This window comes from Notothenia rossii (genome assembly GCF_949606895.1).
Source record: "Notothenia rossii genome assembly, chromosome: 6".
Classification (NCBI taxonomy): Eukaryota; Metazoa; Chordata; class Actinopteri; order Perciformes; family Nototheniidae; genus Notothenia; species Notothenia rossii.
The window spans coordinates 15,365,400-15,391,635 of record NC_136909.1 but is presented as its reverse complement, the minus strand read 5'-3'; the positions used below and the strand labels follow the sequence as shown (position 1 = coordinate 15,391,635).

Genomic DNA, 26,236 nt, shown 5'->3' with positions numbered 1-26,236 from the left:
CCCCAACCTCCTCCCCTTCATTCCCCTTCATCTCTCTGCCGAACTCTCTTCAACTGCACTTATGTTATAGTGTAACCCTTATATAACTAGCAATTGTTTTGATAGGGTTGAAGAAAGATAACATAAAGGAAGACTAAAAGGAAATGTCTACTATTAAGTAGACGGATTCAGTTGATTTTAATTGTATTTTTGATTGGATAGGAATGTATCTCACAAGTCAAACTTTATTTTAATAACAGACCTTTTTTCCCCAAATGAATTTAGTTTACTTGTTTGTTTTGGCTAAGTATTTGACTCTATGGGCCAGATGTTTCCTCATGATCAACTCTCGAAATGAGTTTCTAAAAAGAACAGTAAGTAAATAAATCAACATGGCACAAAAGAAAATATGGTACATGTCAAGTAGACAGTTACAGAACCTCAAGCAGACAAAAAGCAACAGTCAAAAGGAGTTCAATAAGGTGTCAAGTATATTTATTGTTCCTGTGTGGCTTTAGGTATTTACAAAGAAATACATCAACATATCTGGGAGTAGGTTGTGTTTGTGAATGCATGTGTGGTTGTGTGGGCATTTGTGTGGAGGGGTGAACTTGAAGGATGACAGTTGAGAAGAAGTGTGATGTGACCCTGAATGTTTTGCATGTATGCAGTGTGTGTGTGTGTGTGTGTGTGTGTGTGTGTGTGTGTGTGTGTGTGTGTGTGTGTGTGTGTGTGTGTGTGTGTGTGTGTGTGTGTGTGTGTGTGTGTGTGTGTGTGTGTGTGTGTGTGTGTGTGTGTGTGTGTGTGTGTGTGTGTGTGTTTTAATGTGTTTTTTGGAGGAGTTGAGTTGGGAGACGTTTCATAGTTCTTTCTATCCTGTCCCTCCCTTTTTAAGGACCTTGGGAGTCAGGGTTGTTGAGGGCAAAAATGCGTAATCATGTGTGTGTGTGTGTGTGTTTGAGTTTGAAAGGTTCACAACGCTACACATCTTCGTGGGAGACCCCCCGTAATGCAATCACTGACCCACACACACACACACACACACACACACACACACACACACACACACACACACACACACACACACACACACACACACACACACACACAAGCAGACACAAGCATGTGCAACACTGTAATGGCTGTCAGGGGGCCAGGGTGAAAGTAAACAAGGGCAGATAAGCAGTGATTCAGAAGGACGCCAGCTGCACATTCTAATCTCTTTACATTTTCTCTTTCTTCTATTGAACTTTTATCTTATCTGGGAACGTCTTCTCCAAGCATTCCTTCTCAGCCTCCCTCTGTCCCTGTCTCCCTTTTCCCTTGTTTTTGTGCTAACCTTACAAGCCACAGCATACCAATCCACACTGCACGGTCAGCAGGGAAAACACACTTTGATATTCTGTCATATGCCGACCCTGAGAATAAAACTCAAAGCATGGTTATAGTGAGTTGTTTTGAAGTGTGGCATTGATGCATCTCATTAATTGTACTTTAGATTTAATGCTTATGTGTTTCAAAAAACCTAGTAAGACCAAAAGAGAGTGGCACAAAGACAGGAAGATGAAGACAGCACAAACTGGATAAAGAGGTCTTTCTGACAGTAGAATTGTCTACCACAGGGAGTTTGAGAGGACTAGGGGTGTTTGCAGGGGGTTATGGGTCAGCAAGCTGGGCAGACACCCTCCCCCAGGGCGCCCGCTGATGCACCATGGAAGAAGGCCTCAGCTCTCCACCGCAAACAAACAGCGAGCTGTCTGAGCAACATGTCACAGAGCTTTTAATTGCTTGTTCCTGTCTCTCTTTCTGTTTCTCTCCCCCAACACACCTCATTCGCGATTATCATCTCTCCACTTTTCCTCTGCACCTGTCCCCCTTTTTTCTTTGTCTCCCTTGCCTCCCTATTATCCCACTTTCTTCATTAATGTTTATTTTTTCTTTTTAATATTGCTTTCAATTTCAATTAAACTTACTATATTTCCATACAGTAAAAAAAAAAAACAATACATTTGAAGATATATAAAAAAATATTTTTACATCAAACCCATTCCTTATTATATTTTAATCTCTAGGCATGTATTTCTTTGTGTGTGCACGAGGAATAGCAGAGGAAGCTGGTTGTCATTTGTTATTGTATATAACTCTCCACATGTAGAGTTTCAATTGTCAATCTCACATTTCTTTTTGCCCTCTTCCTACAGCACTGTTGCAACTGGGTATCGAGCCCAGAGCCTGTGGACACCCTGCTGGATCCCATGCTGCGAGACTGCCCCAGGGTCTCTGCAGGTATACAAAAAACTCAGTTTAAACACACTACAAAAGTAATAACATAATTACTAAATGTCTACATACAGCATTATCTAGATCACTTTCATTATCAAAACCCAATAAATGAATCAAGACAGTTAGACAGAAGAGGACTGGAACTCTAATTGTTGGTCAAAATGTAAAAAGCTTCACATGCAGGCAAAAGGCGCTGTGTCAATGTTAGCTAAGCCATGTGTTTATTCTACAGTCAAACATTAAAACACGTAATCAGTGTTTCATTTCGAGTAATAAAGTTAGTAGCTGTAGTTGTGGATACTGAAAAAAGTTTTATCAGTTTAAATGTATATGATGTTTATAAATCTTTACTACAATTCCCTTAAATATAGCCTAAAAAATGTATTGATCTCTATAATTGGTCTATTCCTGGTCCAAGCTTAGAGTAAAATCGATACAATATACCAACTTTGGCCAGTGAAGGTAAACATTATTTTACAGCAAGTTTATAGCAATGCACATTATCATGTGCAGATTATCAGAGTGAAGTCCTTGCAGTGTGATGTGTATGTTGACAGCTTTCGGTTTGTGTGCATCTGCGCACAAGCTCTTTGGTGTTGGGTAGTTTGAAGGTCTTAGGCGCTGATTGAAAAGGATCTTAACCGAAAAACTGAAGCATTGGCAGATTATCTTGAAAAATACAAATAGCGGGCGGAAACAGAGGCTGGTCCCGAACACAGTACAGAAATGTGCCGTGTTTATTATTATTGTTTCTATTTTTGTCTTCTTTTTCATTATTTATTCTGTCTCTTATATTCATTAATCCTTTCCTGTGGTGTTTGGCTTCCTGTCTGTGTCCTCTCTGTGGTGGACTGGCCTTGATGATGTCACGGCCATCAAGAGAATGTGTCCTTAATGTAGGATTAGGGATGAAAGCTGTAATCCTCGACATGGCCGTTGATAGGAGATGATGATTGCAGTGTTGTTTTAAGAGTGACATGCGCACGGCCAGGGCGCCGTAAGGGGGTGAAAAGTTAGGACGATTCTAAGGGCCCGTGACTGACAGGGGCCCAAACTATTTTAGAACATTAAGAAACAAGTAACCAATGTGGCACACACACACACACACACACACACACACACACACACACACACACACACACACACACACACACACACACACAGACACACACACACACACACACACACACAGAGACACAAAAAGGAGTCATAACAGAAATAATATATAGGCTACCTGTTTGAATGTATTGATTAATGCACGTGTACACCCATACAAAACACCCCTTGCCTCCTTGTCTCATCTCACATTTTCTTCATCACTTTGGCAGTCCCGCTTGGTGATTTCATTTTCTTCAAACTCCCTCTGTGACACCATGGTAAATGTATAGGTCATCTTACACATGCTCCACATGGTCGTGAATACATCTCCAACACTGCTATCTCGTCTGGCCCACTAAAACACCATGTTCCACATGGAAATGTGTGGGTGGCTGGCCTTAACATCTACTAGTGAATCAGCTTCTTGAAATGTCATCTAGTCTTTAATACAAAACCCATACTGTATTTCATGTTCAAATGTCAGTTTTTTTATATGGATGTGTCACATCACTTCTCAGGACTGCTGTCGGTCAAAGACAGCAACCTTTGAGCCGAGATACCGCGGTTTACTTTTTTGAAACTGATATATGTAACTGTGGTGTGTCTGACATTGTTCTATCAAAGCCCTCTTTGACACAACGTCCATCTGTATGTGTGCAATATTGACTTGTGCTCTATTGACTTTGGCTACTTTAACCAAGCTGAATAGATCTGGGTCTCTGGCCTGTTAACAGAGCTGCCAACTCCGCTTGTCTCTGGTCTTTTGGTGGCAGCTTCGGATGTCAAAGGTTGTCTCTGTCGCCTTTGTGTCCTTGGCAGCCTGGCAGGTTTGCAGGCAGCAGCCATTGTGGGGAGAGTCACAGCAGAGCCACAGAGGTGACGAGGTTGAGAGAAGGTTGAGGGAAGGCTGTCGGGGCATCGTGGCCCAATACTTCAATCAACTCACATACAGCTCCCAACAGTCACCTCTCTGCACATTGACTGCTGTTGTCTGGGTTGCTATGGTTAGAATGTGTGTGTGACTGTGTAGGTAGGGGTAATCAGGGTTTACCATAACATGTCTTTGCCACGCACAACAAACCAGTGAATTCTTCTTGTCATGCACACACACACGCATGCACATATGCAGACACAAACATCACAGTGTGAACCACCGCTCTTGTGTGGAGCCAGACTGAGCCAGGCCTGGGGCGACTCGGATGCTGTGGAGAATGGCATGTGATCAGACACACACATACACAGCAAGATATCTTAAGGCTAAAAGAGTATTGGATGTGTGCTTAAACACGGACACTGGGACTAGTCAGGCAGCATGATGGGAGAACGGGTTGAAGGACAAGTCTTGCCGTTGCTCTTTATCTGTCCTGTGTCTGTTCTTCTCTCTTTCCTTACTCTTGTGCCTCTATACATTTCCCTGTTCCCTTCACTTCTTGCGTTCTGCCTCCCTGTGTGTATCAGGGTTGATAATAATGATTGTGTTTTCCATGCTGGTAGACTCTTGGCAGAAGTAGGTAGAGAAAAGTGGATGAAGAGCTAGTCTGCTATTTCTAATCATCTGTGCAACATTGGTATAAATAAATGGCAGTCTGACTGAGTTGGGAGGACCCAGCGAGGGATGGAGAATAACGCATAGCAGGGGTGTCCACTTTAGTCTCCATTTCCTGTTTTAAACCTGGATCCATTCCCTTCGCATTTGACTGGCTAGCTTCCCTCCCTTTCAGTTTTTTTTTCTTAATCTTTCTTCTTTTCACTCTCTTCTTTTCCCCCAAAGCAAAAGAAATGTGTTCCTCTAAGAAGGTCATTGCTCTGGCGTTTGGCAGTGGCCTGGCACACTCGCAGAATGTTATCAGTTAGGAGCACGCCGAACACAGGCTAAATATGCAGATAAAGTCGAACCAATCTCCTCCTGGAAAAGCTCCTTTTCTGTGTGCATGTGTGTTTGTGGAGGTGTGGAGAAGTTACTACAAAGACAGACAAAGAAGTCCAGGTTGTGGGGTGCTGGTTAAGTGGCGTTGCTGATGCCTTCCAGAGATGTAATCGTTCCAAAAACTACACCGCCATTTAGGTGCCAAGAGAAGGATAAACGTAAGATGGGAGAGAACATGGTGACAGGATCAAGATGGATGAAAACACAGGAAAACCCCAGTCTTACAGTCATTTTTCTTGTAAGGGCTCCTCTGTTTTGTTGCTTAGTTTATTGACTTTTTCATGGTGAGATGGATGATGGGTTGTTTGATCAGTAAAGATGCTTCAACGGCGGGAAAACCCCCTTGCTAATAACACACTCACACACATAAGCACGCATATTTGTACACACAACTTCCTCTTGGGTGATTACTCATTGTCCAAGCTGATTATTAATTACAAAGGGAGAGCTCTCTGAAGGTAAACACTGATTAATGGCTAACAAAAGTAAGTTAATGTCTTACCTGTACTTTAATTACCAACCTTGCTCTGTTACAAGCATCCCAACACAAGGCTGTAATTAACCCTAATGGACTGCAGAAAGACACTCACTTTCATTTTCTTTCAGAACATAAATATGCTACTGTTTGTCATGTTTTATGTGCCCAGCTTTCTTTGTTTTTCTACTAGGTTTTCCATAGTTAAAAGTGAGGATTTTGTTGAAAGGATTTCTTGATTTTCGTTTCTTGAATGAAGATAGCAGGGAGTTGGCTAGAGAAGTGATGCAATATTGTTAAAGCAATGAGAAATAATTCCGGTGCAATGACATGCAAGGTCACTCTGCCTTTCTTCTTTACCTAAGGCTCATACTTTTGAGGCTCAGACTTATTAATGTGCTAAGATATCACAGAGACACAAAAGAATGCCTGAGAACACACACACACACACACACACACACACACACACACACACACACACACACACACACACACACACACACACACACACACACACACACACACACACACACACACACACACACACACACACACACTGATTGTCCTGCTTTTACTATGAATGTGCTCTGTCCTGCTGTTGGTTTGACTTGCCTGTAACCCTCACCTCCCTGTTCCACACACCGATGACCGTGACACACATTATAGTGTCTGTACCTCTTCACTACACACACACACACACACACACACACACACACACACACACACACACACACACACACACACACACACACACACACACACACACACACACACACACACACACACACACACACACACACACACACACACACACACACACACACACACACACACACACACACACACACACACACACACACACATGAACACACATGAACACACTGACTGATTGATGTGTGTGTGACTTAACGCTTAAAGAGGAAACTTAGGCCCAGTCAAATGAACCTCTCCCCCTCTAACCACTGTTTTTTCAGCTTGCTTGGGTGGAAGTCCGCTGCCTTGATGGAAGATCACATGAAAATATGTATGTGTTTGTGTTTTCACAAATGTGTTTTCGTGTTTTCTTAGCCTGAACGGCACACTTTGCAGTAGTGTTGCAGGAAGTAGACAAGAAAACTCTGGTGAACCGGACTCTAACCTCTGACCTGGATTGAGACCGGCTATTGTCTGGGTCACACTTCTGACACACCATATCGTAATGATGTGGAAAATGCTGACACCAAGAACTCTTGACATCTGTCAGAAATGAGTAAAAGTGCTGATTTGTAAGATGTGTTTTTATAAAAGGAGGGACAACACATATAGAATGAAGTATATCTACATGAGGCAAAAACATACACTTTTTTTTAAAGCCAAGCTAAGCTAAAATCTGGTTCATGATATATAATAGTTGTTGTTAATTATCTGTTTGTCTTCTTCTTGACATGTATGCCAGAGCACCCAATGCTGGGAACATGAATGGTCATACACATTGTCCCTGTTATAGAGAAGCACCTGTGAAATAGAACTATGCAATATATTTTACTCTAAACTGCCTTGGCTCGAGTGGTATACCTTGACACATGATCAAGAGTGTGAGAGTGTTGACTACACTTATTTTTTGCTCTTATTAGAATTACGTTTAGAAACAACAGTTCAGCATACATGAAGAATGAAATTGAAGCTTAAGAGGCAAACTTCTTCTTGAAGAGATAATGGGTTTCAATACCATTTATATTTTACTTTGTAAAGTTTATTTATAAAGCGCTTTTCACAGACAAAGTCACAAGGTGCTTAACAAAACAATAAGACATCAACATAGATGACGTACAATGATCAATGAACACACGGGCCACATGTTAAGAAGTCATAAAGGCACCAGAACATAATTAAGACAGGCCTCAAGTGTGCTTATACTTCTGATTAGCTGGATTTATTAAATGAATCAGGCCATAACATAAATGATGGGTTTTCTCTGCATCTTAGAAGATTTTCGATATGTTTACTGGTTTTCTTTTTGGATTTCGTTGTGGGCTGCTGCCGTAAGGACTAAGACTTGAGATATACACCTGGGCACCAGAGGAGTTTTCAACAACCACAGAGAGGAACATTGCAATGTAACCCTACATTAAGAACTTTTGCAGGGACCACCATCTTTAAACATCTTTAAAAAAAGGAAACCTTAAAGTCTTGGACGCAACACTGATCCAAGTGCATTGACAGTTCACATTATTGTTACATGGTGACAGGCCAATCTGTTTCGATATGTAGGTAGCCGTTGCTCAGGGACGTTTGCTTTGAACCAAAGACTTGACCACTTTGATCCAATTCTCAGATTCAAATCTGGAGGACTGTCCGTGTTTATTGATCTATTCCTACGATTTGCTTTCTGTCGGACATGAATCTTCACTCGGATCAGAATCAAAGATATGCTGACATAGTCAATAGACAAGCCTCTGCTACAGGCCCAAGACAAGGGTGTTGCCTTTTTGTTTGTCTTAACTGACAAATGGGAGGAAATGAAGTAGATCAATATTTCTAGCTAATAATTGAACAAGCTTGTCTAAGTTAAACACTATATAATTCTTCAGCAGTGATGTAAGGTTAATGTTTGTTGACTCGAGCATTAGCTTATCTGTTCAGCTCCTTTTAGTTATGTGACAATATCACACTATTGATTTGAAAAACGACATTTATATTAGTAGCAGCAGTTACAATAATAGTATACATGTTTTTTATGTGTGTCATTATTTTCAGTATTTGTGGTTAAATATATAGATTGAACGCTATTTCAGACTTTCAATTTATATATTGGGACAGTAATAAATATATAATCCAAAGCAATTAGAACAAACCTGAATAGTGTGATTTTTAGTTCATCACATTGACTAACTCAATTTACATCTAAGTAAATGACGTAGAGCAAAACAAACTGCTAGTCTGAAGAATCCTAAAGGCTTTTGCAGAAAATAGTCACATCATCTTTTGTGTGTTTTTATTATGTGTTCAACCCATTTGTTTCTCCACACCACATTCAAGTTAACTGTTAAAAATTAGTTCCATTAGAAAATATTAAAGCATGGACATAAAAAAGCCTTAATGCTGTTGGCTTTAAGATGCTTTTATTATGAGGCATCGATATTCTATAGATATATATGTTTATGTCACTATTGTATATATGAAAGATGCTGTACTGACAGGATGTGAAGTGTTTTTTATAATCACATCTCACATGCAGGCGATTGTGATTATGCTAACTAAAAGCGTGTCTGGAAAGCTCAGTCTGTGGTCTTCAGTTCACCCCTGCACGAGGTAAAATCTATCCAGGAGGCATTGTATCCTCTCCTTCTTTCTTGTTCTCTACCCATCATCCTGAGGAAAAGAAGAAAGGCGAGAGACGAAAAGGGAAAGAGCCTGGCATGCATAAATGGAAGTTCAACAAGGTTCAATGAAACACTTATACAATTTGCTGCAATATAGTGCGGTTTTATAATCTCATTATCATCTTAGTGCCAGATTTGCCCACGAGGGCCGTTCCGTATTCACTCTTATTAGCTCCTCAGATTTGTCCATTTGTCCTTCTGCTACTCGCCTCGCAGCCAATCACTACGACTGTATCGCTAATAAATACCCCCCTCCTTTTTGTTGTATGTCCTTTTTTTCATGCCATACCTCCGACTGCTTTATTTATGCCTATTTTTCCTTTTATTTGCTAAGGGGCAAACACTAAGCATTGTATTCAGTAGCCCGCATAGCTGTATATATATTTCTTTCTATAGAAGTGGCTTCCATGTAAACATATCTGTATTTACAGCATAAAGTATGCAATTAATTATATTGCATATATTTTGATTTAAATCCATCCAAATGGGTGAAAGGACATTTTTCACCCACATAAAATTGAAAGGATCAGAACTCGAGGAATGGCATCACTACAGTTGCACAAGGGGCTGTATTTTTTTACTCTGTTAATGTAAGGCCAGGTACTTTTTCTCTGTGTACACAGGGTCAGATGGGGGAGCTAACGTACAGGGTACAGTAGACCAGGTCACAGGCTGTTTTAAATCCCCAAGCCTCTGAGCTGCTCTGTGTAGTGTCCATCCCTGGTCACTCAGAGGGCATCCCCAGATTAGTGCTTCACAGACATGGATCTCATTTGCCCATATGGCCTCTTCTCATTGACTCGATATAGGCTCTAATCCTCCCAGCCTTTACCCCTGACCTCGACATGTGGCGAACCACTTAGAAAAAATAACACACAGACCGTGAATTTACCACGTTTGACGGTTATAGGATTGAGTGTAAAAATGAATATCAAAAATATTGATCATCAGTTGAAATTTGGGATTCTGCAGTGGTTACCTGCTCAAAATGGTGTTGTCAAAAAGCCGGAAATACCTTCAAAACATGCTTGATTCTTGGTCCTGTGGACCCGTTTTAGGTGCATTCCCTATTGTGGAATTAATCCAATAAGCCCCAGTGGGGAACGACAAATCCTAACCACTACTAGCATTATAACTCTTAGCAATCACCTTCATCCCATAGTCTCCCAGTATTACTGAGCCCTCATTAACAAGGTATAAGTTGCCACCCAACCAGTGTCACAGGGATGCTTTCCATGTTGCAAAACCACCCCATATTGGAATTGACCTTGTTTGTGAGAGGATGAGAGGATAACCAAGCCAAGTAGGAAAACCTCACGCAACACATTTGCTTCTCTTTGCTTCGCATTGCTGATTAATTCACAGTTAATTTCAATTATTGATGTATGCATAACTTCAGAAATATATAATCCTATTTCAGTGCTGACATTGTAAATGTCTTGGCATGAAATGTAGTATTCACAGCTTCTTCTACCAGGTGAACTAAGTTGATGGGATAAAGTAGATTAGAGCAGGGAGAGGTTAATCTATTGAGTAATTATATAAAGGTGTCAGAATAAGTCCTTATAAATTCAAGCTGCCGAAGAAAGAAGCTAATTGAATGCTCCGCAGCGTTTTTATTTAAGATTAAAAGACACTAGAAGTCATGACAAGGAGGGCAAACTCAGAAATACTGATGGGTGTTTACATCCCAATTATAAAATATATTAACACATGTTGACTTTTAGAATGATTGTGCACCTCAAACGTGATGATTGTAGGTTGAACAGATTGGTATTAACAGAAGTGTGTATTAAGTGGAATTGACTCAGTGAACTCACGTTTGAAATGTTTGTTAACAGCAAAATATAGTAAGTTAGTGTCTAGTCTCTGGCCTCATCACTCCCTGGAGATATATTTATATAGAATGGAGAATGATTGATTAACTATCCCCCCATGAACCTACAGGTGGATGCCAGGATGGTGGTGAGGCTAAACAGCCGCCATATTACAGAAACATGGCATTACTATTTTTCTAGTTCGTTCACTGTCCGAACTAGCTTGCAGGCTTTCGCTCCATTTAGTATCAAGTTTTATCTTGAATTATTATTATACCGAATTTCTAATGTGCTCTGGTAGGCTTTTTCTATAAATGTATTTTCTAAGCTGAGATCAGGTTATATGGTTTAGCTGTTGATTAACAAAGACACACACACACACACACACACACACACACACACACACACACACACACACACACACACACACACACACACACACACACACACACACACACACACACACACACACACACACACACACACACACACACACACACACACACACACACACACACACACACACACACACACACACACACACTGAACACCCAGCTACTGAATTGAATAACTAATGCTGAGATCCAACATCTGCTAACGCTGTCAATTTAATATGTCATTGTGTACACATTGTAAGTGGGGGAGAGAAAATCACTCAGATGTTCCTTTCTTGAATTTAAACCCACCACTCCTGTTCGGCCAAACCTTTTTGATACATTGTGGCAGTACCTTCACCCCATCTCTTGCGCACAATTAGGTTATAATTAAATGCACTTTTAATATGATTGCTATTAAATAAATTAAAAAACAACAAACAAGGAATCTGTGAGAACGTTTGGAATGCAGATAATTGCCAACGAGATTATTAGAAAATGAAAGGAAAAATACCCTTGAAAGTCCTTGAATCATAATAAGCCTCAAATCATAATGTTTATTTCTTTATTATTTTTTTTACTGAGGAAAGAAATACACACCTTATTTATATAATTATGTAAACAAAAGTGATGGTAGATTCCACGATCAGCCGGGTTTTGAGTATGCAGTATTGACCTTGGATCCTTCCTCATGCTCCATGTTGACAGATAAAAACTTTATTAACCAGCCATCTCTAGGACAGGAGACAAACCACGTGTGAAAACGATGTTTGCTAGTATTAGAGAAATGTGGCAATTAGAGGATGATTATTTTTTCTCTGCTGTGATAGCACCAAGGAGAAGAAAGGGGTAATAAACACAAGTTGTTTGTGGCACAGGAAGCTGCAATTATAAAGTGTTTGGAAAGTTGTTGTGCTTATTGTGCCTGAGATTAATGAGATAGCCTGGCTGATCCCTCACTGATGCTATAGCTCCTAATCCCCAACCCTCTTTCCTGCTTCTCTTGTTTACCCGCCAACATCCTCTGACCATTGCTGGCCTGTCACTGCTCTGGGCAGCACTAGGTGACCTTTGACTTGCGAGTTAGCTAACTTCTCACCTCCAAAAATGGTCTGTTGAAGCAACAGACCAACAATTGTGTCATAAAGTGCAAGGTAGTTTGTTTTCCTCTGTGTGCAACTTTGAGGGTTTGTCTTACCACCAAACCAATCGCTCTGTAAACATTGTAAACACAAGTCTCACTTTTTAAACAGTTTTCTTCATGTGAGTGACAACTGACAGTTCATCCCCTTTGGAATATTCTTACATGAGGAGCATATTCTGCCTATATCACGAGGTAGTGGAGTCAAACTTGTGTCCACTATAATTGTCATATCGTTTCTGTTTATATCTTTTGAGTCACCTTTTGACCATCCCTCAACACTGACATTTGGGTTAATTCCTCTAAGGCCCACTTACTATGCCAACTTTGAAAAGTCATGTCCCAGAGATGTGGTTTATAATCTCAGTCTTTATACTTGCGTAAATATGTGTGCCTGCAATCCTGCCTTTACCTACACTTGTGTTTATATCCTCAAGAAGAAGAATGCTGTGTGTACAGGAGCGTTATCTGGGTGACCTAGAGACACACTGGTTATCACCTCTGTGAGCCTCTCAGGGCTAAACTACAAAGCCAGTGGAAAAACACCACTCCTGCCCCCCCCCCCCCTGCCAATGCATCTGTGTGCTGGTCAGCCAGTATGTCCCCCTACTGCAAGGCTCACCTCCTATCTAATCAACATAGACAGGCCACTTGTCCGCATACACACACATACAAACTAAATGCATGCTCACAGATTCAAACGCACACGGACATGCTCAGAGATAGCCCTACACATGTAGACACACTTAGTGATACACCCACGACAGCGAATGCACACACACATATACACCCACTTACTGATAATCACAGACAAACTCACATTGATTTGGGCCTGCTTAGGCTTCCCAGATATGACTAGACGGCCCACAGGCCACAGAAGAGGGTCTAAGGCTAAGTGCCTGACATGCAGATCAGGGAGTGGAGGGCGCCACAAGGTTGGACCTCTATGCCTAAGGGCTTATTAGAAATAAATTGGACCTTCTTACTCTGAGAGAAAGTCACCCTTCCCCACCCTTGAGCTGAGGTCACCTGACCACGGTGTGGCTCTGTCCTTGTTCATACTCTTAGAGCATCTTCAGCTATAGAGGAGACAGTCTGAGAAGCAAAAGGGTGGGGTCAGTATTCGGAGGTGCTTATTCCAAATCCATCTTTGGCGCCATTTTAATCCCCTTTTGTTTGGCTTATGAAATGCTTTTTTTCTTTCAGAGCGCATGCCAGCCGACCTTCTGATGTTACATAGTGCAGCTACCCTTTGCCCTCAACCCTGCCCTCTGAACAACATGTGGCCTGATAACAAAACCCTAAACAAAAGAGGTAGATTGCCAGAGCAGAAGAAAGGTGGGGGCTCGCACTTTTTGTCTGCAACACTTCATGAACGCTAAGCAAGGTTGGCACCGACTGTTGGAGCGGAGTCGAGGAGAATCGTGGGGAAGTGAATTGCGTTTGGCACCAGGCGGCTATCAGGCAGTAATTAGTATAGCTAACATCCCAGATGAAGGAGTCAAGTCTAGGTCAGGGTACAAAACTTCAAGGGTCTTAGCGAGTAAGGGTTGGAGGCCAAGCCATGCCCCCTCCCCTCCCAGAATTGAAGCTTATGCAGTGCCTGCTCAGATTTGCTGAAATCTGTATTGACCTCTGACCTTAAGGTGTTGCAGCCAGTCACATGTCAGGCTGGCTCCTGTGGACCACGCTGGATGTATTCATATTAGATTGGCTCAGTAATTCCGACTCAAGGCCTGCCCAACCGGACCCAACTCAGAGATTTAGTCTTACACACGATGAGGTTTTTGACATAGATGTTACCTCACAGCTTAAACCCATGCGTGGCATTCCTGCCCTGCTCTGGCCCCAGGATCAACCTTTTTGAACCAATCCAACAGTTAAAATAAATGCATGTATGGATAGATTAGATATAAATTGATGTTATGTACTACAATTCTTTAAATCAAAATATAATCTCTTTGATATGTGGCAAGCTTGGTGTTTATGTTCTGCATAGCATATGTGTGTCTGTATGGATGGGTGTGAGGGTCAATGTGCATTAATTCCTGGTTCCTTAAAATATCTATAATCCTCTAATGCAACCCTAATCTCTTTTAATACATTGAATATTAGTTGACAAATCACATGATAATAAAGTGATATGAAAATGTTGCTTTCGAATGATCAAGGATTTAACCCAAGGCTCTAATCGTAGCTGACACTCAGTTCTTGTTATGCTGACCATGTCATGAGGTTTATGTTGGATGTTGACCTGTAACCTTCACACAGCAGGAGTTAAAAACTTGTCAACCTTCCACTAACAACACATAAACACAGCCTTTAGTTAATCTCAAAATGAAACCTAATATATACATTTTATAAATTCTACTCAGGGATTTATGTGTTCTTATGTATCAAAGACTTAACTCTGAATAACTTTTGTTTTGAAGGAGTTAAGATAAAAAACGGTTCTACTGCAACAAGCTTTGAACCTTTTGAACTTTGTTGCATTTCATTTATCCTACGTGCTATTTGTGTTGCTTTTCATCTCTTGAATTCTGGCCTAGTTTCTGTATCTTGTTTTTAGAAAACATGAGCTAAGCTGTGGTGCGCAAAACAGACAGCCATTAGATCGCTGCACTGTAGGCCTGACCTCTGACCAGCTAAGCCCAAGCCCCATCCCCCTGGTAAACCTCTCACTCAAGCCCCCCCGACTGCCCGCTCCATGCCCTGCCCTATCCCTGTCCCTTCTTGGAAATGATATTATGAGGTTTGGATCATCCTCCTTGTCTTCCTCCATACTGTAATCCTATTTGCTCCGTCATGTGTTGGTGTTCACAGATGGTGAGTGTGTGTATATGTAATGTGTGCATGCGTATGTGGAGGCGGTATGACACCCAGCACACTCACAGCTGTTTGGACTAGCTCACTGGCCCCATTGTCTCTCCCACACATCACACAGAGGGTGGTCCCGCACAAACACACACACACAAGGCCATAACCACCCAATCCCCTTGAGGGGGGTTGAACTGAAAATGAGTTTGATATTTCGGGTAACATCCCTATAGAGTTCTAAAGCTCACCCCTCCGTCCTTCACTATCCCTTGCTTCAGTGATTTCCCTCTGTCTCTGCACTGGCTGTAATGAACATGTTAAGCTCAACGACTGAATGAGTGCAAAAAGGGGAAGGGGGATATCGTGTGGGGGAGTTGGGGGCAGGTGGAGGGGGGTTAGTTGGGCGGGAGGCAGTGAGTTACCACTCATTGTTGAGTCTCAGGCAAAAAGAGAGAGAGAAAGCGCAGCGGGGGGAGAGGTCCTTGGCAGCGCTCCAACACTTGGCGTCTCGGCGTCCACATTTAGTTCCAAATGAGTGCCCACAGTGGGCATGGCCGCACTGCCTTCTCTGTGACCTCTCGACCGAGGACCACTGCTTTCCTGTTTCCACCACCCCTTTTGATTTATCCCTTTCTTCTCCCTCTCACTCCCCTCCTACTCCTTTGTATTCTGAAAATGGCTTCATAACAGCCAAAACAGAGATGTTTCGAAATTGATTTGTCAAAGCAATGGGATAGGTTTCTGATCATACAACCAGTGGGACACTTTTGAGGCTTTGTGTTGTTTTTTTTAATACAGTGCAACCTATCAATCCCCTCTTGATCAAAACCAATTACATTTCTGAAGTTCAAAAAAAACTACAGGTGGGATTTGTCTCGTTAATTTGTTGCCGTCTAGTATCTGAAAAATTGCGTTCAACAAAAGGAAAGATTTGTTTGTGCTTTCATGTGAGTGGTAATTGGGATTTTCCTTTTAAGATATTGTTAGATGCCATTTGTAGATGAAAAGTTTTAAATAGATAATCAATGAGGATATACGTTAGTAAGTATGTAAAAAGGCAGATCACAGACACAAATCCTTATGTCTGTAGTCAATTTTATTTTGAAAATCCAACACTTTATATTTTTAATTCAAGGTTGCAAAACATTAATGAGCAATAATAAATCTTGGTTTTGGTCTTTAAAAATTATTCAACAGGATTTCATTATTGCAGGAAACATGGTTTGATTGTCCAACGCAGCACAACTTCTGGGCAGGGAAGTTTTGAACAGGTTAGGGAAGAGGCTATCCGTTTATGAAGAGCTACGATCACAGGCCTTGAAGTGGAAGATCAGAGGTCACAGGGTTTCTCTTCTTGTTTAACCTTTTTTCCCCATACGCTTGAGGACTTTCTCTCAAGGTGGTGCCCTTGACACTGGCGAAGAGAATGTTACTGTTGTAGCAATAACACTGTCAAGTGTTGTACGTCTGTTGGGAAGGAAAGGACTTCCAGTGACAAACTCATACTCTTTAAGAAAAACGTCTGTCCTTTTCCTGACGCCTTTACTGCTATCCATCTCTATCCTTTCCATCTTTCTTAGGCATGTATCCAAGTCTATCCTTTGTCTAACAACAACCTTATCTTTACTTTTCATTATTTCTCAGAACCTTTTTAATTTTCCAATCTCAGATACATTTATTTGAGATGTTTATATTATGTAATTTCAGACTTCAAACTAAAATATAATGTAAAGTTTTACATAATTTCTGAAAGTGCTGCAACATAATTTTTTTGTGTAATTTTAAATATAAGGTTTTAAGGCATTTTCTCTTGGACAACTGATTGATTTACTACATGTATTTCTGGAAACATTGTCATTTGTTCAAATGATACCAAAGCAATGACTGAACTTTTGATTTAGGTCATTTTCCTGTATATTTTTTTTAATGTCATTTGAGACAAAATAGGTTGTGGATCACTTGAAATAATAGAATCCTTAATACAAATGCTTACTTTTTGGTGGTAATATCCTTGCATTTTTTCTTGTTCAAACTAAATCCATAATTTTGATTTCAAAAAGTGTGTTTCTGATTCAGGATCTGGCCTGTTGTGGTGCTGCACATACAGTGGAGAAGGTGGGCACCGGGCCAAACCTGGAAGAGTCGATAGCTGTTATACGGGCAAATGCTTGCGGACAAGCAGATTTTGGGAGCCTTAATTAATTGCACCTGTATTGATCTCTATGGGAAATGCTGGTATGATACAAGAATAATTTAAAAAGAAAAGAACACTTTGTTGTTGTGGATTGAGGAGGTGGAGGTGAGGTTGTTGGCAGAGGGGGGGGGGGGGGGGGGGGCGTGTTTGTGCAGACTTTGTCAGGATGCAGATAGCGGGATCAAGATTGTGTATTGACGAGATAGGGAGCCGGGTGACTGAGCCACAGAAGCTTGAAATAAACTGTCGGAGGCACACGGCCAGTCATTACAGTGAAGCCGCCTGGCCCTGCTCAACCTTGAGCCAGTCGATAAGCTATTATAACCATGCAAATTGTGGCCAAATCAGAGACCTGACATATTGGTATTATATTCCTGTGCAGCCACTGGGTTATGCATCATTACTGGGAGCCAGCAACAATATGCATTATGCTCTTTTGTTGTTTAGTGTGTAGACTCATAAGGGGACAACGCTGCCACTTACAAAAGGACAATAATGTTGTGCAATTGTGTTGTGTAGAAGGCAAAATTGAACACCCCAATACATTTGTACATGCCAATCTCTTCTCCCATTTTTAATTTTTTTTTTTTTTTATCAGATGTCTTTCTTTATTTGACTTCACCCCCCCTCGTTGTGTCTGTTTCTCCTCTTTTAGTGGGGCGGCAGCCTGCCAGGTAGTTTACTCTCAGTGACAGTGTGTTGCATTCAGCGGGCCAGAGTTTGGATGATGTAATTTGGGCTAAAGGCTGTGTAAACACTGCTGTGACCTTGGTTTTAGATTTGTCAATAGGGCTGGGTTGTAAAACAGAGAAGAGGATTGTGTGGGATTGAGAACAATGCTCCCTGCCTATGATAGCTGGAAGTCTCTGACTGACTGATGTGATAACCTTAGATACCTCTGTCTTACATCTGACCCAAGTTACACTTCTTTCTTTCTGCTCTCTTTCTCTCTCTTGTCAAAGCTCTCCACTCACCTCAGCTCCACTCCTTTCTCTTTGATGTTGGTGTACCTGCTTTCTGTTGAACACTCATTATTCCTCTTTTTCTCTTGTTTTTTCTACACTTCTCTTTCCCCCTTTTGACCCCGTTCTTTCTTTTTTGATAGTAGTGTCCCTGCCCTTCTCCCTGCCGCTTGTCCACTGTCTGCCCTCATCTTCTCTTCTGCCATGGTGCTTTGCTCTTTTTCTGCTGTCATCTGTCCTACGCTGCTCTTCATGAGCTCCAGAGGTCAACACAAGTAAACACTGGCCGACAGCCCAGACAACATAGAGCTATTGATCTGGTTTGGTTGGAGAGGTGATGGGTATCCTGGTGGGTCTCCTAGAGGGTTGTGACCTCCAGGTCTAGACTACGTACTGGGTCCTTCAGTCAGGGGAGGTAAGGAAAAAATAAGTCGGTCAATTTGATCAACTAAGAACGCCTTAGGGTTAGCAGGGCTGCAGATGTACAGCTTCAATGTTTGGCTCAGGACATGGTCAAATATGTGTTTAACAAATGCATTTTAAATCAAACAAATACAGATTTACAGCAGTTCGAGTTTAATATTATCTTTGGATAGGTATAATTATATATCATTATTAAGTTATTACAGCTAAAACAGTTGCACATATTTATTTTTGATTGAGCCACCTTTTGCCTTTGTGTACAATAGAACTATTGTATATTACTTCATTTAATTTTGAGCAGCATTTTTTGATATTGCACAGCTGCTAGGTATTTTCTTCATGATGTTTTTGTTTCAATTACCAAAGGCTATCCTCAGTGAGGGCAAAATTATTTGTCTTTGTTCGATATCAAAATCTTTAGGGTTAAGCTAACGGTGGGCTAATGAGATGCATTATTGATTTGCTCGGAGGCTTTAAAGACCTATTTTGTTAGTGGTGTGTTAGTCCAGAGTTAAAGGTAGGTCTGGTGGATCAGTGCGTTAGCAAGATTTCATTGTGTTTGTGTTGTTCAAGTTTTTCGTTTCCCCACTTCCACCTGTCTACTCAATGTTATGAGCAGCAGGGGCTAGTGGTACAATGGTTACTTTCAGTGTAAAAAAAACATTGAAGTAACATGTTTAGGTCATTGTAACAAGGTCTTGCATAATGCATTGTTGTATGGGACCACGGCGTTTGAGTTATAAGGGCCACTCGGTGTCCATTGGGCATAGAAGCATATTCAACAGCTTCAGGGCGGTGCAGCTTATATTTGAGAATACACACATTTGTTCCACCAAGTTCTGCATGCAATGGCTCGCAGATGGGCAGTGATTAATCAGAGAGGTAACTGTGAAGTAGTTTGCAATTAGACTGGAAAGCTCTGAGGCATGCTAATTGAATCAGAAAATTAGCGACAGCTCTGTACTGAGCTGTAATAGGCTAGCTTCAGCTTGCAGCAGGTGCTAGCCCACTCAGCTGTGGAACAAGGTATTTAAGTCACATTAGCAGCAGTAAAAATATTCCTTGATATGGAACAGTTAGATTTTCTGCTCATTTTCACCGCCCATATCACCAGGATAGCCAAACAGCAAGCAAGTTAGCTCAACCAGCTTTCAGCACAAACATACTGCTGTGACAAAATGTTGAATGGCTACGGAATTAATAGAGGAAACATAAAGACATTCATATACAATTTGACATGAAATGAGCTTGATAGTGATCACATATAAAAGGCATAATGCATTCCTGCAACCAGGCAGTGATAATGTAGAAATCTATTTTATTTTCACACTCTGTTTGTTAACGTTGCTATGCTTTTTCAGCACTCTCAATTATTTCCCTTCCTCCTATCACACAGAAGCTGCTCTTCTTCCTTCTCCTCACCTGCTCTTCCCTCATCTGCTAACACTCCCTCTTCCTCCTCCCTCTACCCTCCCCAGGGCTCCTGTTTGCTGACATCTCTCTCTGACACAACATGAGAAAGTGGTGAGAAATTAAAAATTGATCACTTTTGAGCATGGGGTTGCCGTCTCTTCTGCTCTTTGGCGATGAGAGGGAAAGAGAGTTGGAGAGAGGGAGTTGCTTTTGTGGGAAGGCTCTGCAAGCGCAAAAGTTCTTTCAGGGTTTCTGTAGAGTCAGAGTTAAAAAAGAGGGTTAGGGAGCGGTGAAGTGAGGCAGAGAGGGATGTGCAAAGGAGGAGAGAGTGATGTAGAGGTAGAGAATTCCCCAGGCAGGCAGTGTTGTGCCTCGTAGTTTTAGCTTTAAAGCATGCTGCGTGCCACACATACAGTAGGAGCAGAGGCCGTGTGTGTGTGTGTGTGTGTGTGTGTGTGTGTGTGTGTGTGTGTGTGTGTGTGTGTGTGTGTGTGTGTGTGTGTGTGTGTCTGCATCCTCTTTTCTGCCTGTTGAGCCCCCCACTCCTCCTCAGCATTCCGATCCTGCCCTGGCTCTGATATCTCCATCAGACACGCCTGCCTGCAAACACACAGGCTCACTTCCACACACTAAGTTTCACCCACAAGCACAACATGAATATGCATGCTTAGATAAATACACAATCACTAAAACATGCTTACATACAAGCCAATGCACATGCTGCTGTGTGCAAGTTTATAAACACACGTTGTTGCTTACATCTCTCCATCACAAACACACTCACAGACACATACACATAAAGCTTTGACACATTTCCAGCTGTGTTTGATCATGCTCATAAGGGTGGTTGTGCCTTCAGTATTGATTTGTGTGTTTTTCCTGTGTTCACATGTTGTGGTGTCTATGCTTATCCTGAAATTAGAGTGGATGGAATGAGGTCTTAGGTTGATGAGAAGCCATCCGCTGTAAACCAATGTCATGTATTGATTTTCCTGGTAATGAGTTTCCATAATGTAGACGCGCACAGATGCATTGAAACATACACATAATGTTCATCCACACATTGTCACAAGCACTGCTCTCTTCATGGACACATACATTAAAAAAGGGAATGAGAACATGTGTCTAAATCTATGTTGAGGTTATAAAAATATAATGTCTTGTCATTTTTCAGCATTTCATCTAATCTAATAATGATAACTTGGGAATTGTCAGTACATTTTTATAGTTTTTATCTGGTATTGTGGAATGAGAAAGCATATTTCCAATCATTGTGATGGTTTTTGTTCATACCATGTCTCTAAAAGTGGCCGTTGCTAAGAGGCTGATGAAAAAGCCTATGTGTAGCCCAGCTATGGCATCTGCTTTGAAATATTGTTAATATTTGCTGAAGTAGTGCAAGTGCTTTTTTTGCAAATCGTTCCCTGGCACACATCTGAACTCTGTACTGTTCACCCCTCCCAAATTAGTCAGGAGAGCCCTGCCTTCCTAAAGACTTCTTCTTTATCCTCCTCTTTCTTCCCCTGCTTCTTATTCTCCCCTGCTGAGAGGATAAGGGCACACCCACTCTTAGTCAACTGTAGGGCATTTAGACTGAGGTAACAGTAAGGTTAGCTTGATCAGCTTTTAGTTTGGAAACTCTGGCACCTGCAGTGAAATAGGCCCTTAGGCACTTTGGCTTACTACACTGAAACTTTTACTTTCAATGTTTACCTCAACTACCCGGTCATTCTGCATGTGACTGTGCAATCCTTCTTTTTCATCAATTATACAACAGAAAGGAGTGTCTCATCATGTGGTTTGTCCAAATGGATTCATTTTGGCTCCTCTCTTTGATGCTTTGAAGATAATTTCCCTATGGCATAGGTCATATGGTTCTTTAGGAATCTAATCAAATTGCAATATTCCAGCAATATTCTTCATACATTATAGAATGAAGATGAATTCCTCCGAGCATGTCCCCTCCTTGTACAGCTGCAATTTAGTCAGCTCCGCTCCCGGCAGCATATTCCAACACCAGCTTGTTAAACAATTTCAAATCTCTACGCCAACTCTAGCCTATTCATACAGTTACCCCCCCCTAAGCCCTCCCTCCATCCTTCCATCCCTCCCTCTGTCCCTCCTCTGATCCCATTTCACAGTGGAACCATCAGGAGCTTATCCCAATCTCAGCCTTGGCCGGGGGCCCAAAGCAGTGCATGGCCCGCCTGAACTCAGCTGTGAACTCTCAACCTTTCCCACTGCGCCCTTCCCTCAATACTTTGCTGGCTCCCCCTTTACCCAGACTCCATCTCTGCCTATTTTAGGAGGATTTTGGATGGGGGCCTTGAAATGCAGTGGATGCTCTTATGCACAGTTTACAGGGCATGTCTAAACACACTCAGGGTGTCGAGTAGAGCTCAACAATAACATAAACTGTCTGCTATTATCCAGACAGCAGCCAGCACACCAACCAGCCACCCGCCTAGGCAGCCAGTCAAAAGTGATGCACGCTGTCATTGAAGCAACTATGATGGTAGTCACCTACATGAGCCACCCAGCCATCATGAATGTTACACAGCTGGGCCAACTAGGGTAGATCTGAACATGTTTCCCCCAAGCAGAAAAAGCGATTGGGTTCATTTCAATATTTCACTTTGTTTTTAAAACCACTATGTCAACTGGCACTGACTGGTGGCTAATGATGGAAGCCATAGCCTGAAACTTTAAGTCTCAGTTTTAGTCATCGCAGACACAAACCAGCAGCTTAAGACTCAACAAGATCTGCTTTCCATGTTGCTCTTGGCTTACGTTCTCTCTATCCCTAACAACCCTTTCCAGCCAGTGTATTTCCTCTGAGTTAGGAGTTACAATAATGAGATTGGGGTTTTAAACCACTGAGCTCAATCCATGGTAATGTGTGCTACTGGTTATGCTACTCTGGCCTTAATGCCCTGCTTATTCTTTTGCTATTCTTTGCTGACCTTAAGGGGCCATGAGAGGTTCAGGGTAAAGCTGTTGGTCAGGGAATGTACACTGAAAGGGAGTGAAAGTGTATATTTCTTCTCTCTATAAAACCAGAACTTGGTGCTTAATATTTCAAATGTTATGAGCTTAGATGTTTTAAGAGGATTTCAATTGCTAAATAAATATTTGTTCACAACAACTGAAATGTGCATATAGTATGTTGGCCATGTACAGTGTATTTACTTTTTCATAGAGATAAATGATAGAGCTTGATCTATGAATGTATTTCAGATTGTTCATTTAATGATGAAATGTCAGATGTTGAGTAGATTTTTTTCTGTGGAGTTATTCTGGTACATTGATGATGGCCATGGTGCTGTGTCCTCAATAGGCAGTCCTGGTGATGTCGGGCATGCTGTGCACTGTGCACAGGTAATGCATGCCTGACCCTGTCTGGGAGCAGCGTGCAGCCAAGGTGCTGACAGGACTGAGGTGCTTCATGGCTGTTAACCCCTACCTTTGCCCGTGTCTCTGAATGTCAACCCAGCACAGGGAGTTTGAGCTAGGGGTGTCATCATATCAGCTCTCAACTGTGTTCACAGAGAAATGTAAGAGGAGGGGTCTGCAAGAACTGGCAAGGGTTTATGACACTCTGTTGGCTACTCATATTTTGCTCTGGAGAGATTTGACGGTGTGTGTGATCCCAGTGACAGACATCCCCTTTATGAGAGGAACAACACACTTTAGATGACCCTGTTGGATGGCGATGGCCCTTTTAACTGCAGCGAACTGATGCAATCCGCTGCAAATATATTAAACCAAGCTGCAGAGAAGGAAGCTGCTCACCCATCCTCTCTACCTCTTTCTCCATCTCTTAACCTTTCTTGATTTTACTCAGGTTATCTCTTCCTCCCTCTCCCTCTCTTTTTTTCTCATTGTCTGTTTCATTGCGTTTGTTGCATTCTTGTTTTTTCTCTCATCCACTTTCTGGTTTCCACCCCGTTTCTTTACCTCCATCTGAAAGTGCTACATGCCGGCACTTCTTGGTATCTAAGCCTCACTGACTAAAAACTCTGAGCGGATCTAGTTAACCCTCTTTTCTTTGCGAAACTGCCTGCTGACCATCTTTATCACCAACCCAACCTCGTCTCCCACCACCCCGGCTGGTCAAATGTCTATGCCCAAACCTGTCTGCAGTTCGCAGGGAGTGCCAAAGGTGAGATGAGTGACGTGGCACTCTAGCTGACCCTTGGCAGCTTGGCAGGGCTGCCTCCCTAATGAGATTAGCTGGGTAATGCCGACTCTGTGTCTCTTTCTCCTGCCGCCCGGCCCGGCCCACCCTGGGGCTCTTTATTTAGCCAGCAGCAAGACAGGGTGTGCCAGCATTCGCAGGTCGAGGGCAGGACAGGACCCACAAGCCCAATGCCCTCCCTTCTCCTTTCCCCCTGCCCCATCTATCTGGACTGCCCAGCTTGGGTTTGTAGCTTCACCATTATGCTGTTGCATGGTTTTTGTGTCTCTTGTTTTGGCTGTGTGTCAAATTCCCTAAATATATCTCTGCCTGTCTGACTATGTCTCTTTGACTAAGCGTATCTCCCTCATTTTGTGTCTGTCTGCGTCTCTGCCAGTTTGTCTCTCTCCATCATTCTCTGCTCTCTCATCATTGTTCATTTCGGCACACAGGTAAAAGTGCCCTTTAATGGCTGGACCGAACAATACTAGGCTATGATCAAACAACGCCCTGATCCATTGAAACACTCACGCACACACTCTGCCCTGAGCCAGGCGACCGAGCAAGAAAACCCTGGAACCTCGGCTCCCATGCGTGTGACTGGCTTTGATGATTGCTCATAGCAGCGGAAAGTGCAAAGCTGCTCACTGTACCGCCCTGCGAAGACACACAGACTTAAACAGTATTACCAAAGCTGTAACCACCAGCCTTCAACTTTTTAGGTTGCCAGACAACTAGTTATTACACACAAATATAACATTTGCAGCAATCTTCATTTAGAACACAATGCTCTATTTACTTTCTCTAAATTACTGTTACCCTGTTTGGCTCTTCGGCCTCTTTTGTTTCTTTTTGTTTAGGTGGCTCTGAGAGATGGTATTTAGTACCCTTATTAGCAGTGAGTGAGTTTAAGTGCCAATTAAACGCCCACAACTTTGTCACCGTGACAGAGTGTTTTTATGAGAGGGTCCTCGACAGACAGGGGGCCTCCCGTGGCACAGGTGTGCCCCTCTCAGCTCTAGGGTCACTTTCATCCTGGAGTGTGTGACAGCTCCTGTGTGTCTGACAGCGCTGTGCAGCCCAGGTGTCCAGGTGTTCTTACTTTCTGAATGTGTGTGTGTGTGTGTGTGTGCACGTGCATTAACACCTGCTTGTCTATGGCCCTGGGACACAGACGGGTTCAAGTTCCACCCAAACAAACATGCTGTACCAATCTTTCATTAGACATGTGCGTGCATGTGTGCATGAATATGTGTGTGTGAATGTATGTTTGTCTGCATATGCCTAGCAACAGTGTGTGTATTCAACATACTAATACTGTATGCCCTCTGCGCTCATCATTTACACTGAGGGATTGTGTTACCTAGACGTGTCAAAATCTGCTTTTGTGCCGACAGACAGTCAGCTTGCTCTTCACCTTGTGATTGCTCTTGATCACACTGGCTTCAGATTCTGACATTTTGTGTCCCAGCTCATCTCCGGCCATGTGAGAACACCTTGGACAAATGTGTCATCCTAAGCCAAAAGCAATATTTAGAGAGGTGAATTAGCTTTAACCCGAATCCCATTCGTTGTGTTCCAGTTTAACACCTCTCTCTTCCACATAGACATGCCAGAATGCACACTGAAAAGACCTTACTCTCTCGCCTTCAGTCTCTGTATCTATCACTTTAGCACAGACAAGTCACAAAATGCACGCTGAAAAGAACAGAGATACACATGCTCATGTGCACGCAAAAACACATACAACGGTCCCCCGCCCCCATATCACATTGCTGATATGAACCTTTAGAA

General features: G+C 42.2%; 1 protein-coding gene across 4 annotated transcripts in view; it reads left to right on the top strand.

Annotated features, from left to right (window-relative positions):
- arb2a (ARB2 cotranscriptional regulator A) overlaps nucleotides 1-26,236 on the top strand; it is a 150,864-nt gene that overhangs the window by 106,615 nt on the left and 18,013 nt on the right. For 3 of the 4 annotated variants that reach the window (XM_079688080.1, XM_079688081.1, XM_079688082.1), the window contains exon 10: nucleotides 2,181-2,265. In XM_079688080.1, the coding sequence (XP_079544206.1) occupies nucleotides 2,181-2,265 (85 nt within the window). Of the gene's footprint in view, nucleotides 1-2,180; nucleotides 2,266-20,330; nucleotides 20,377-26,236 lie in introns of all 4 variants that reach the window. The other variant, XM_079688083.1, reaches the window with a different exon arrangement.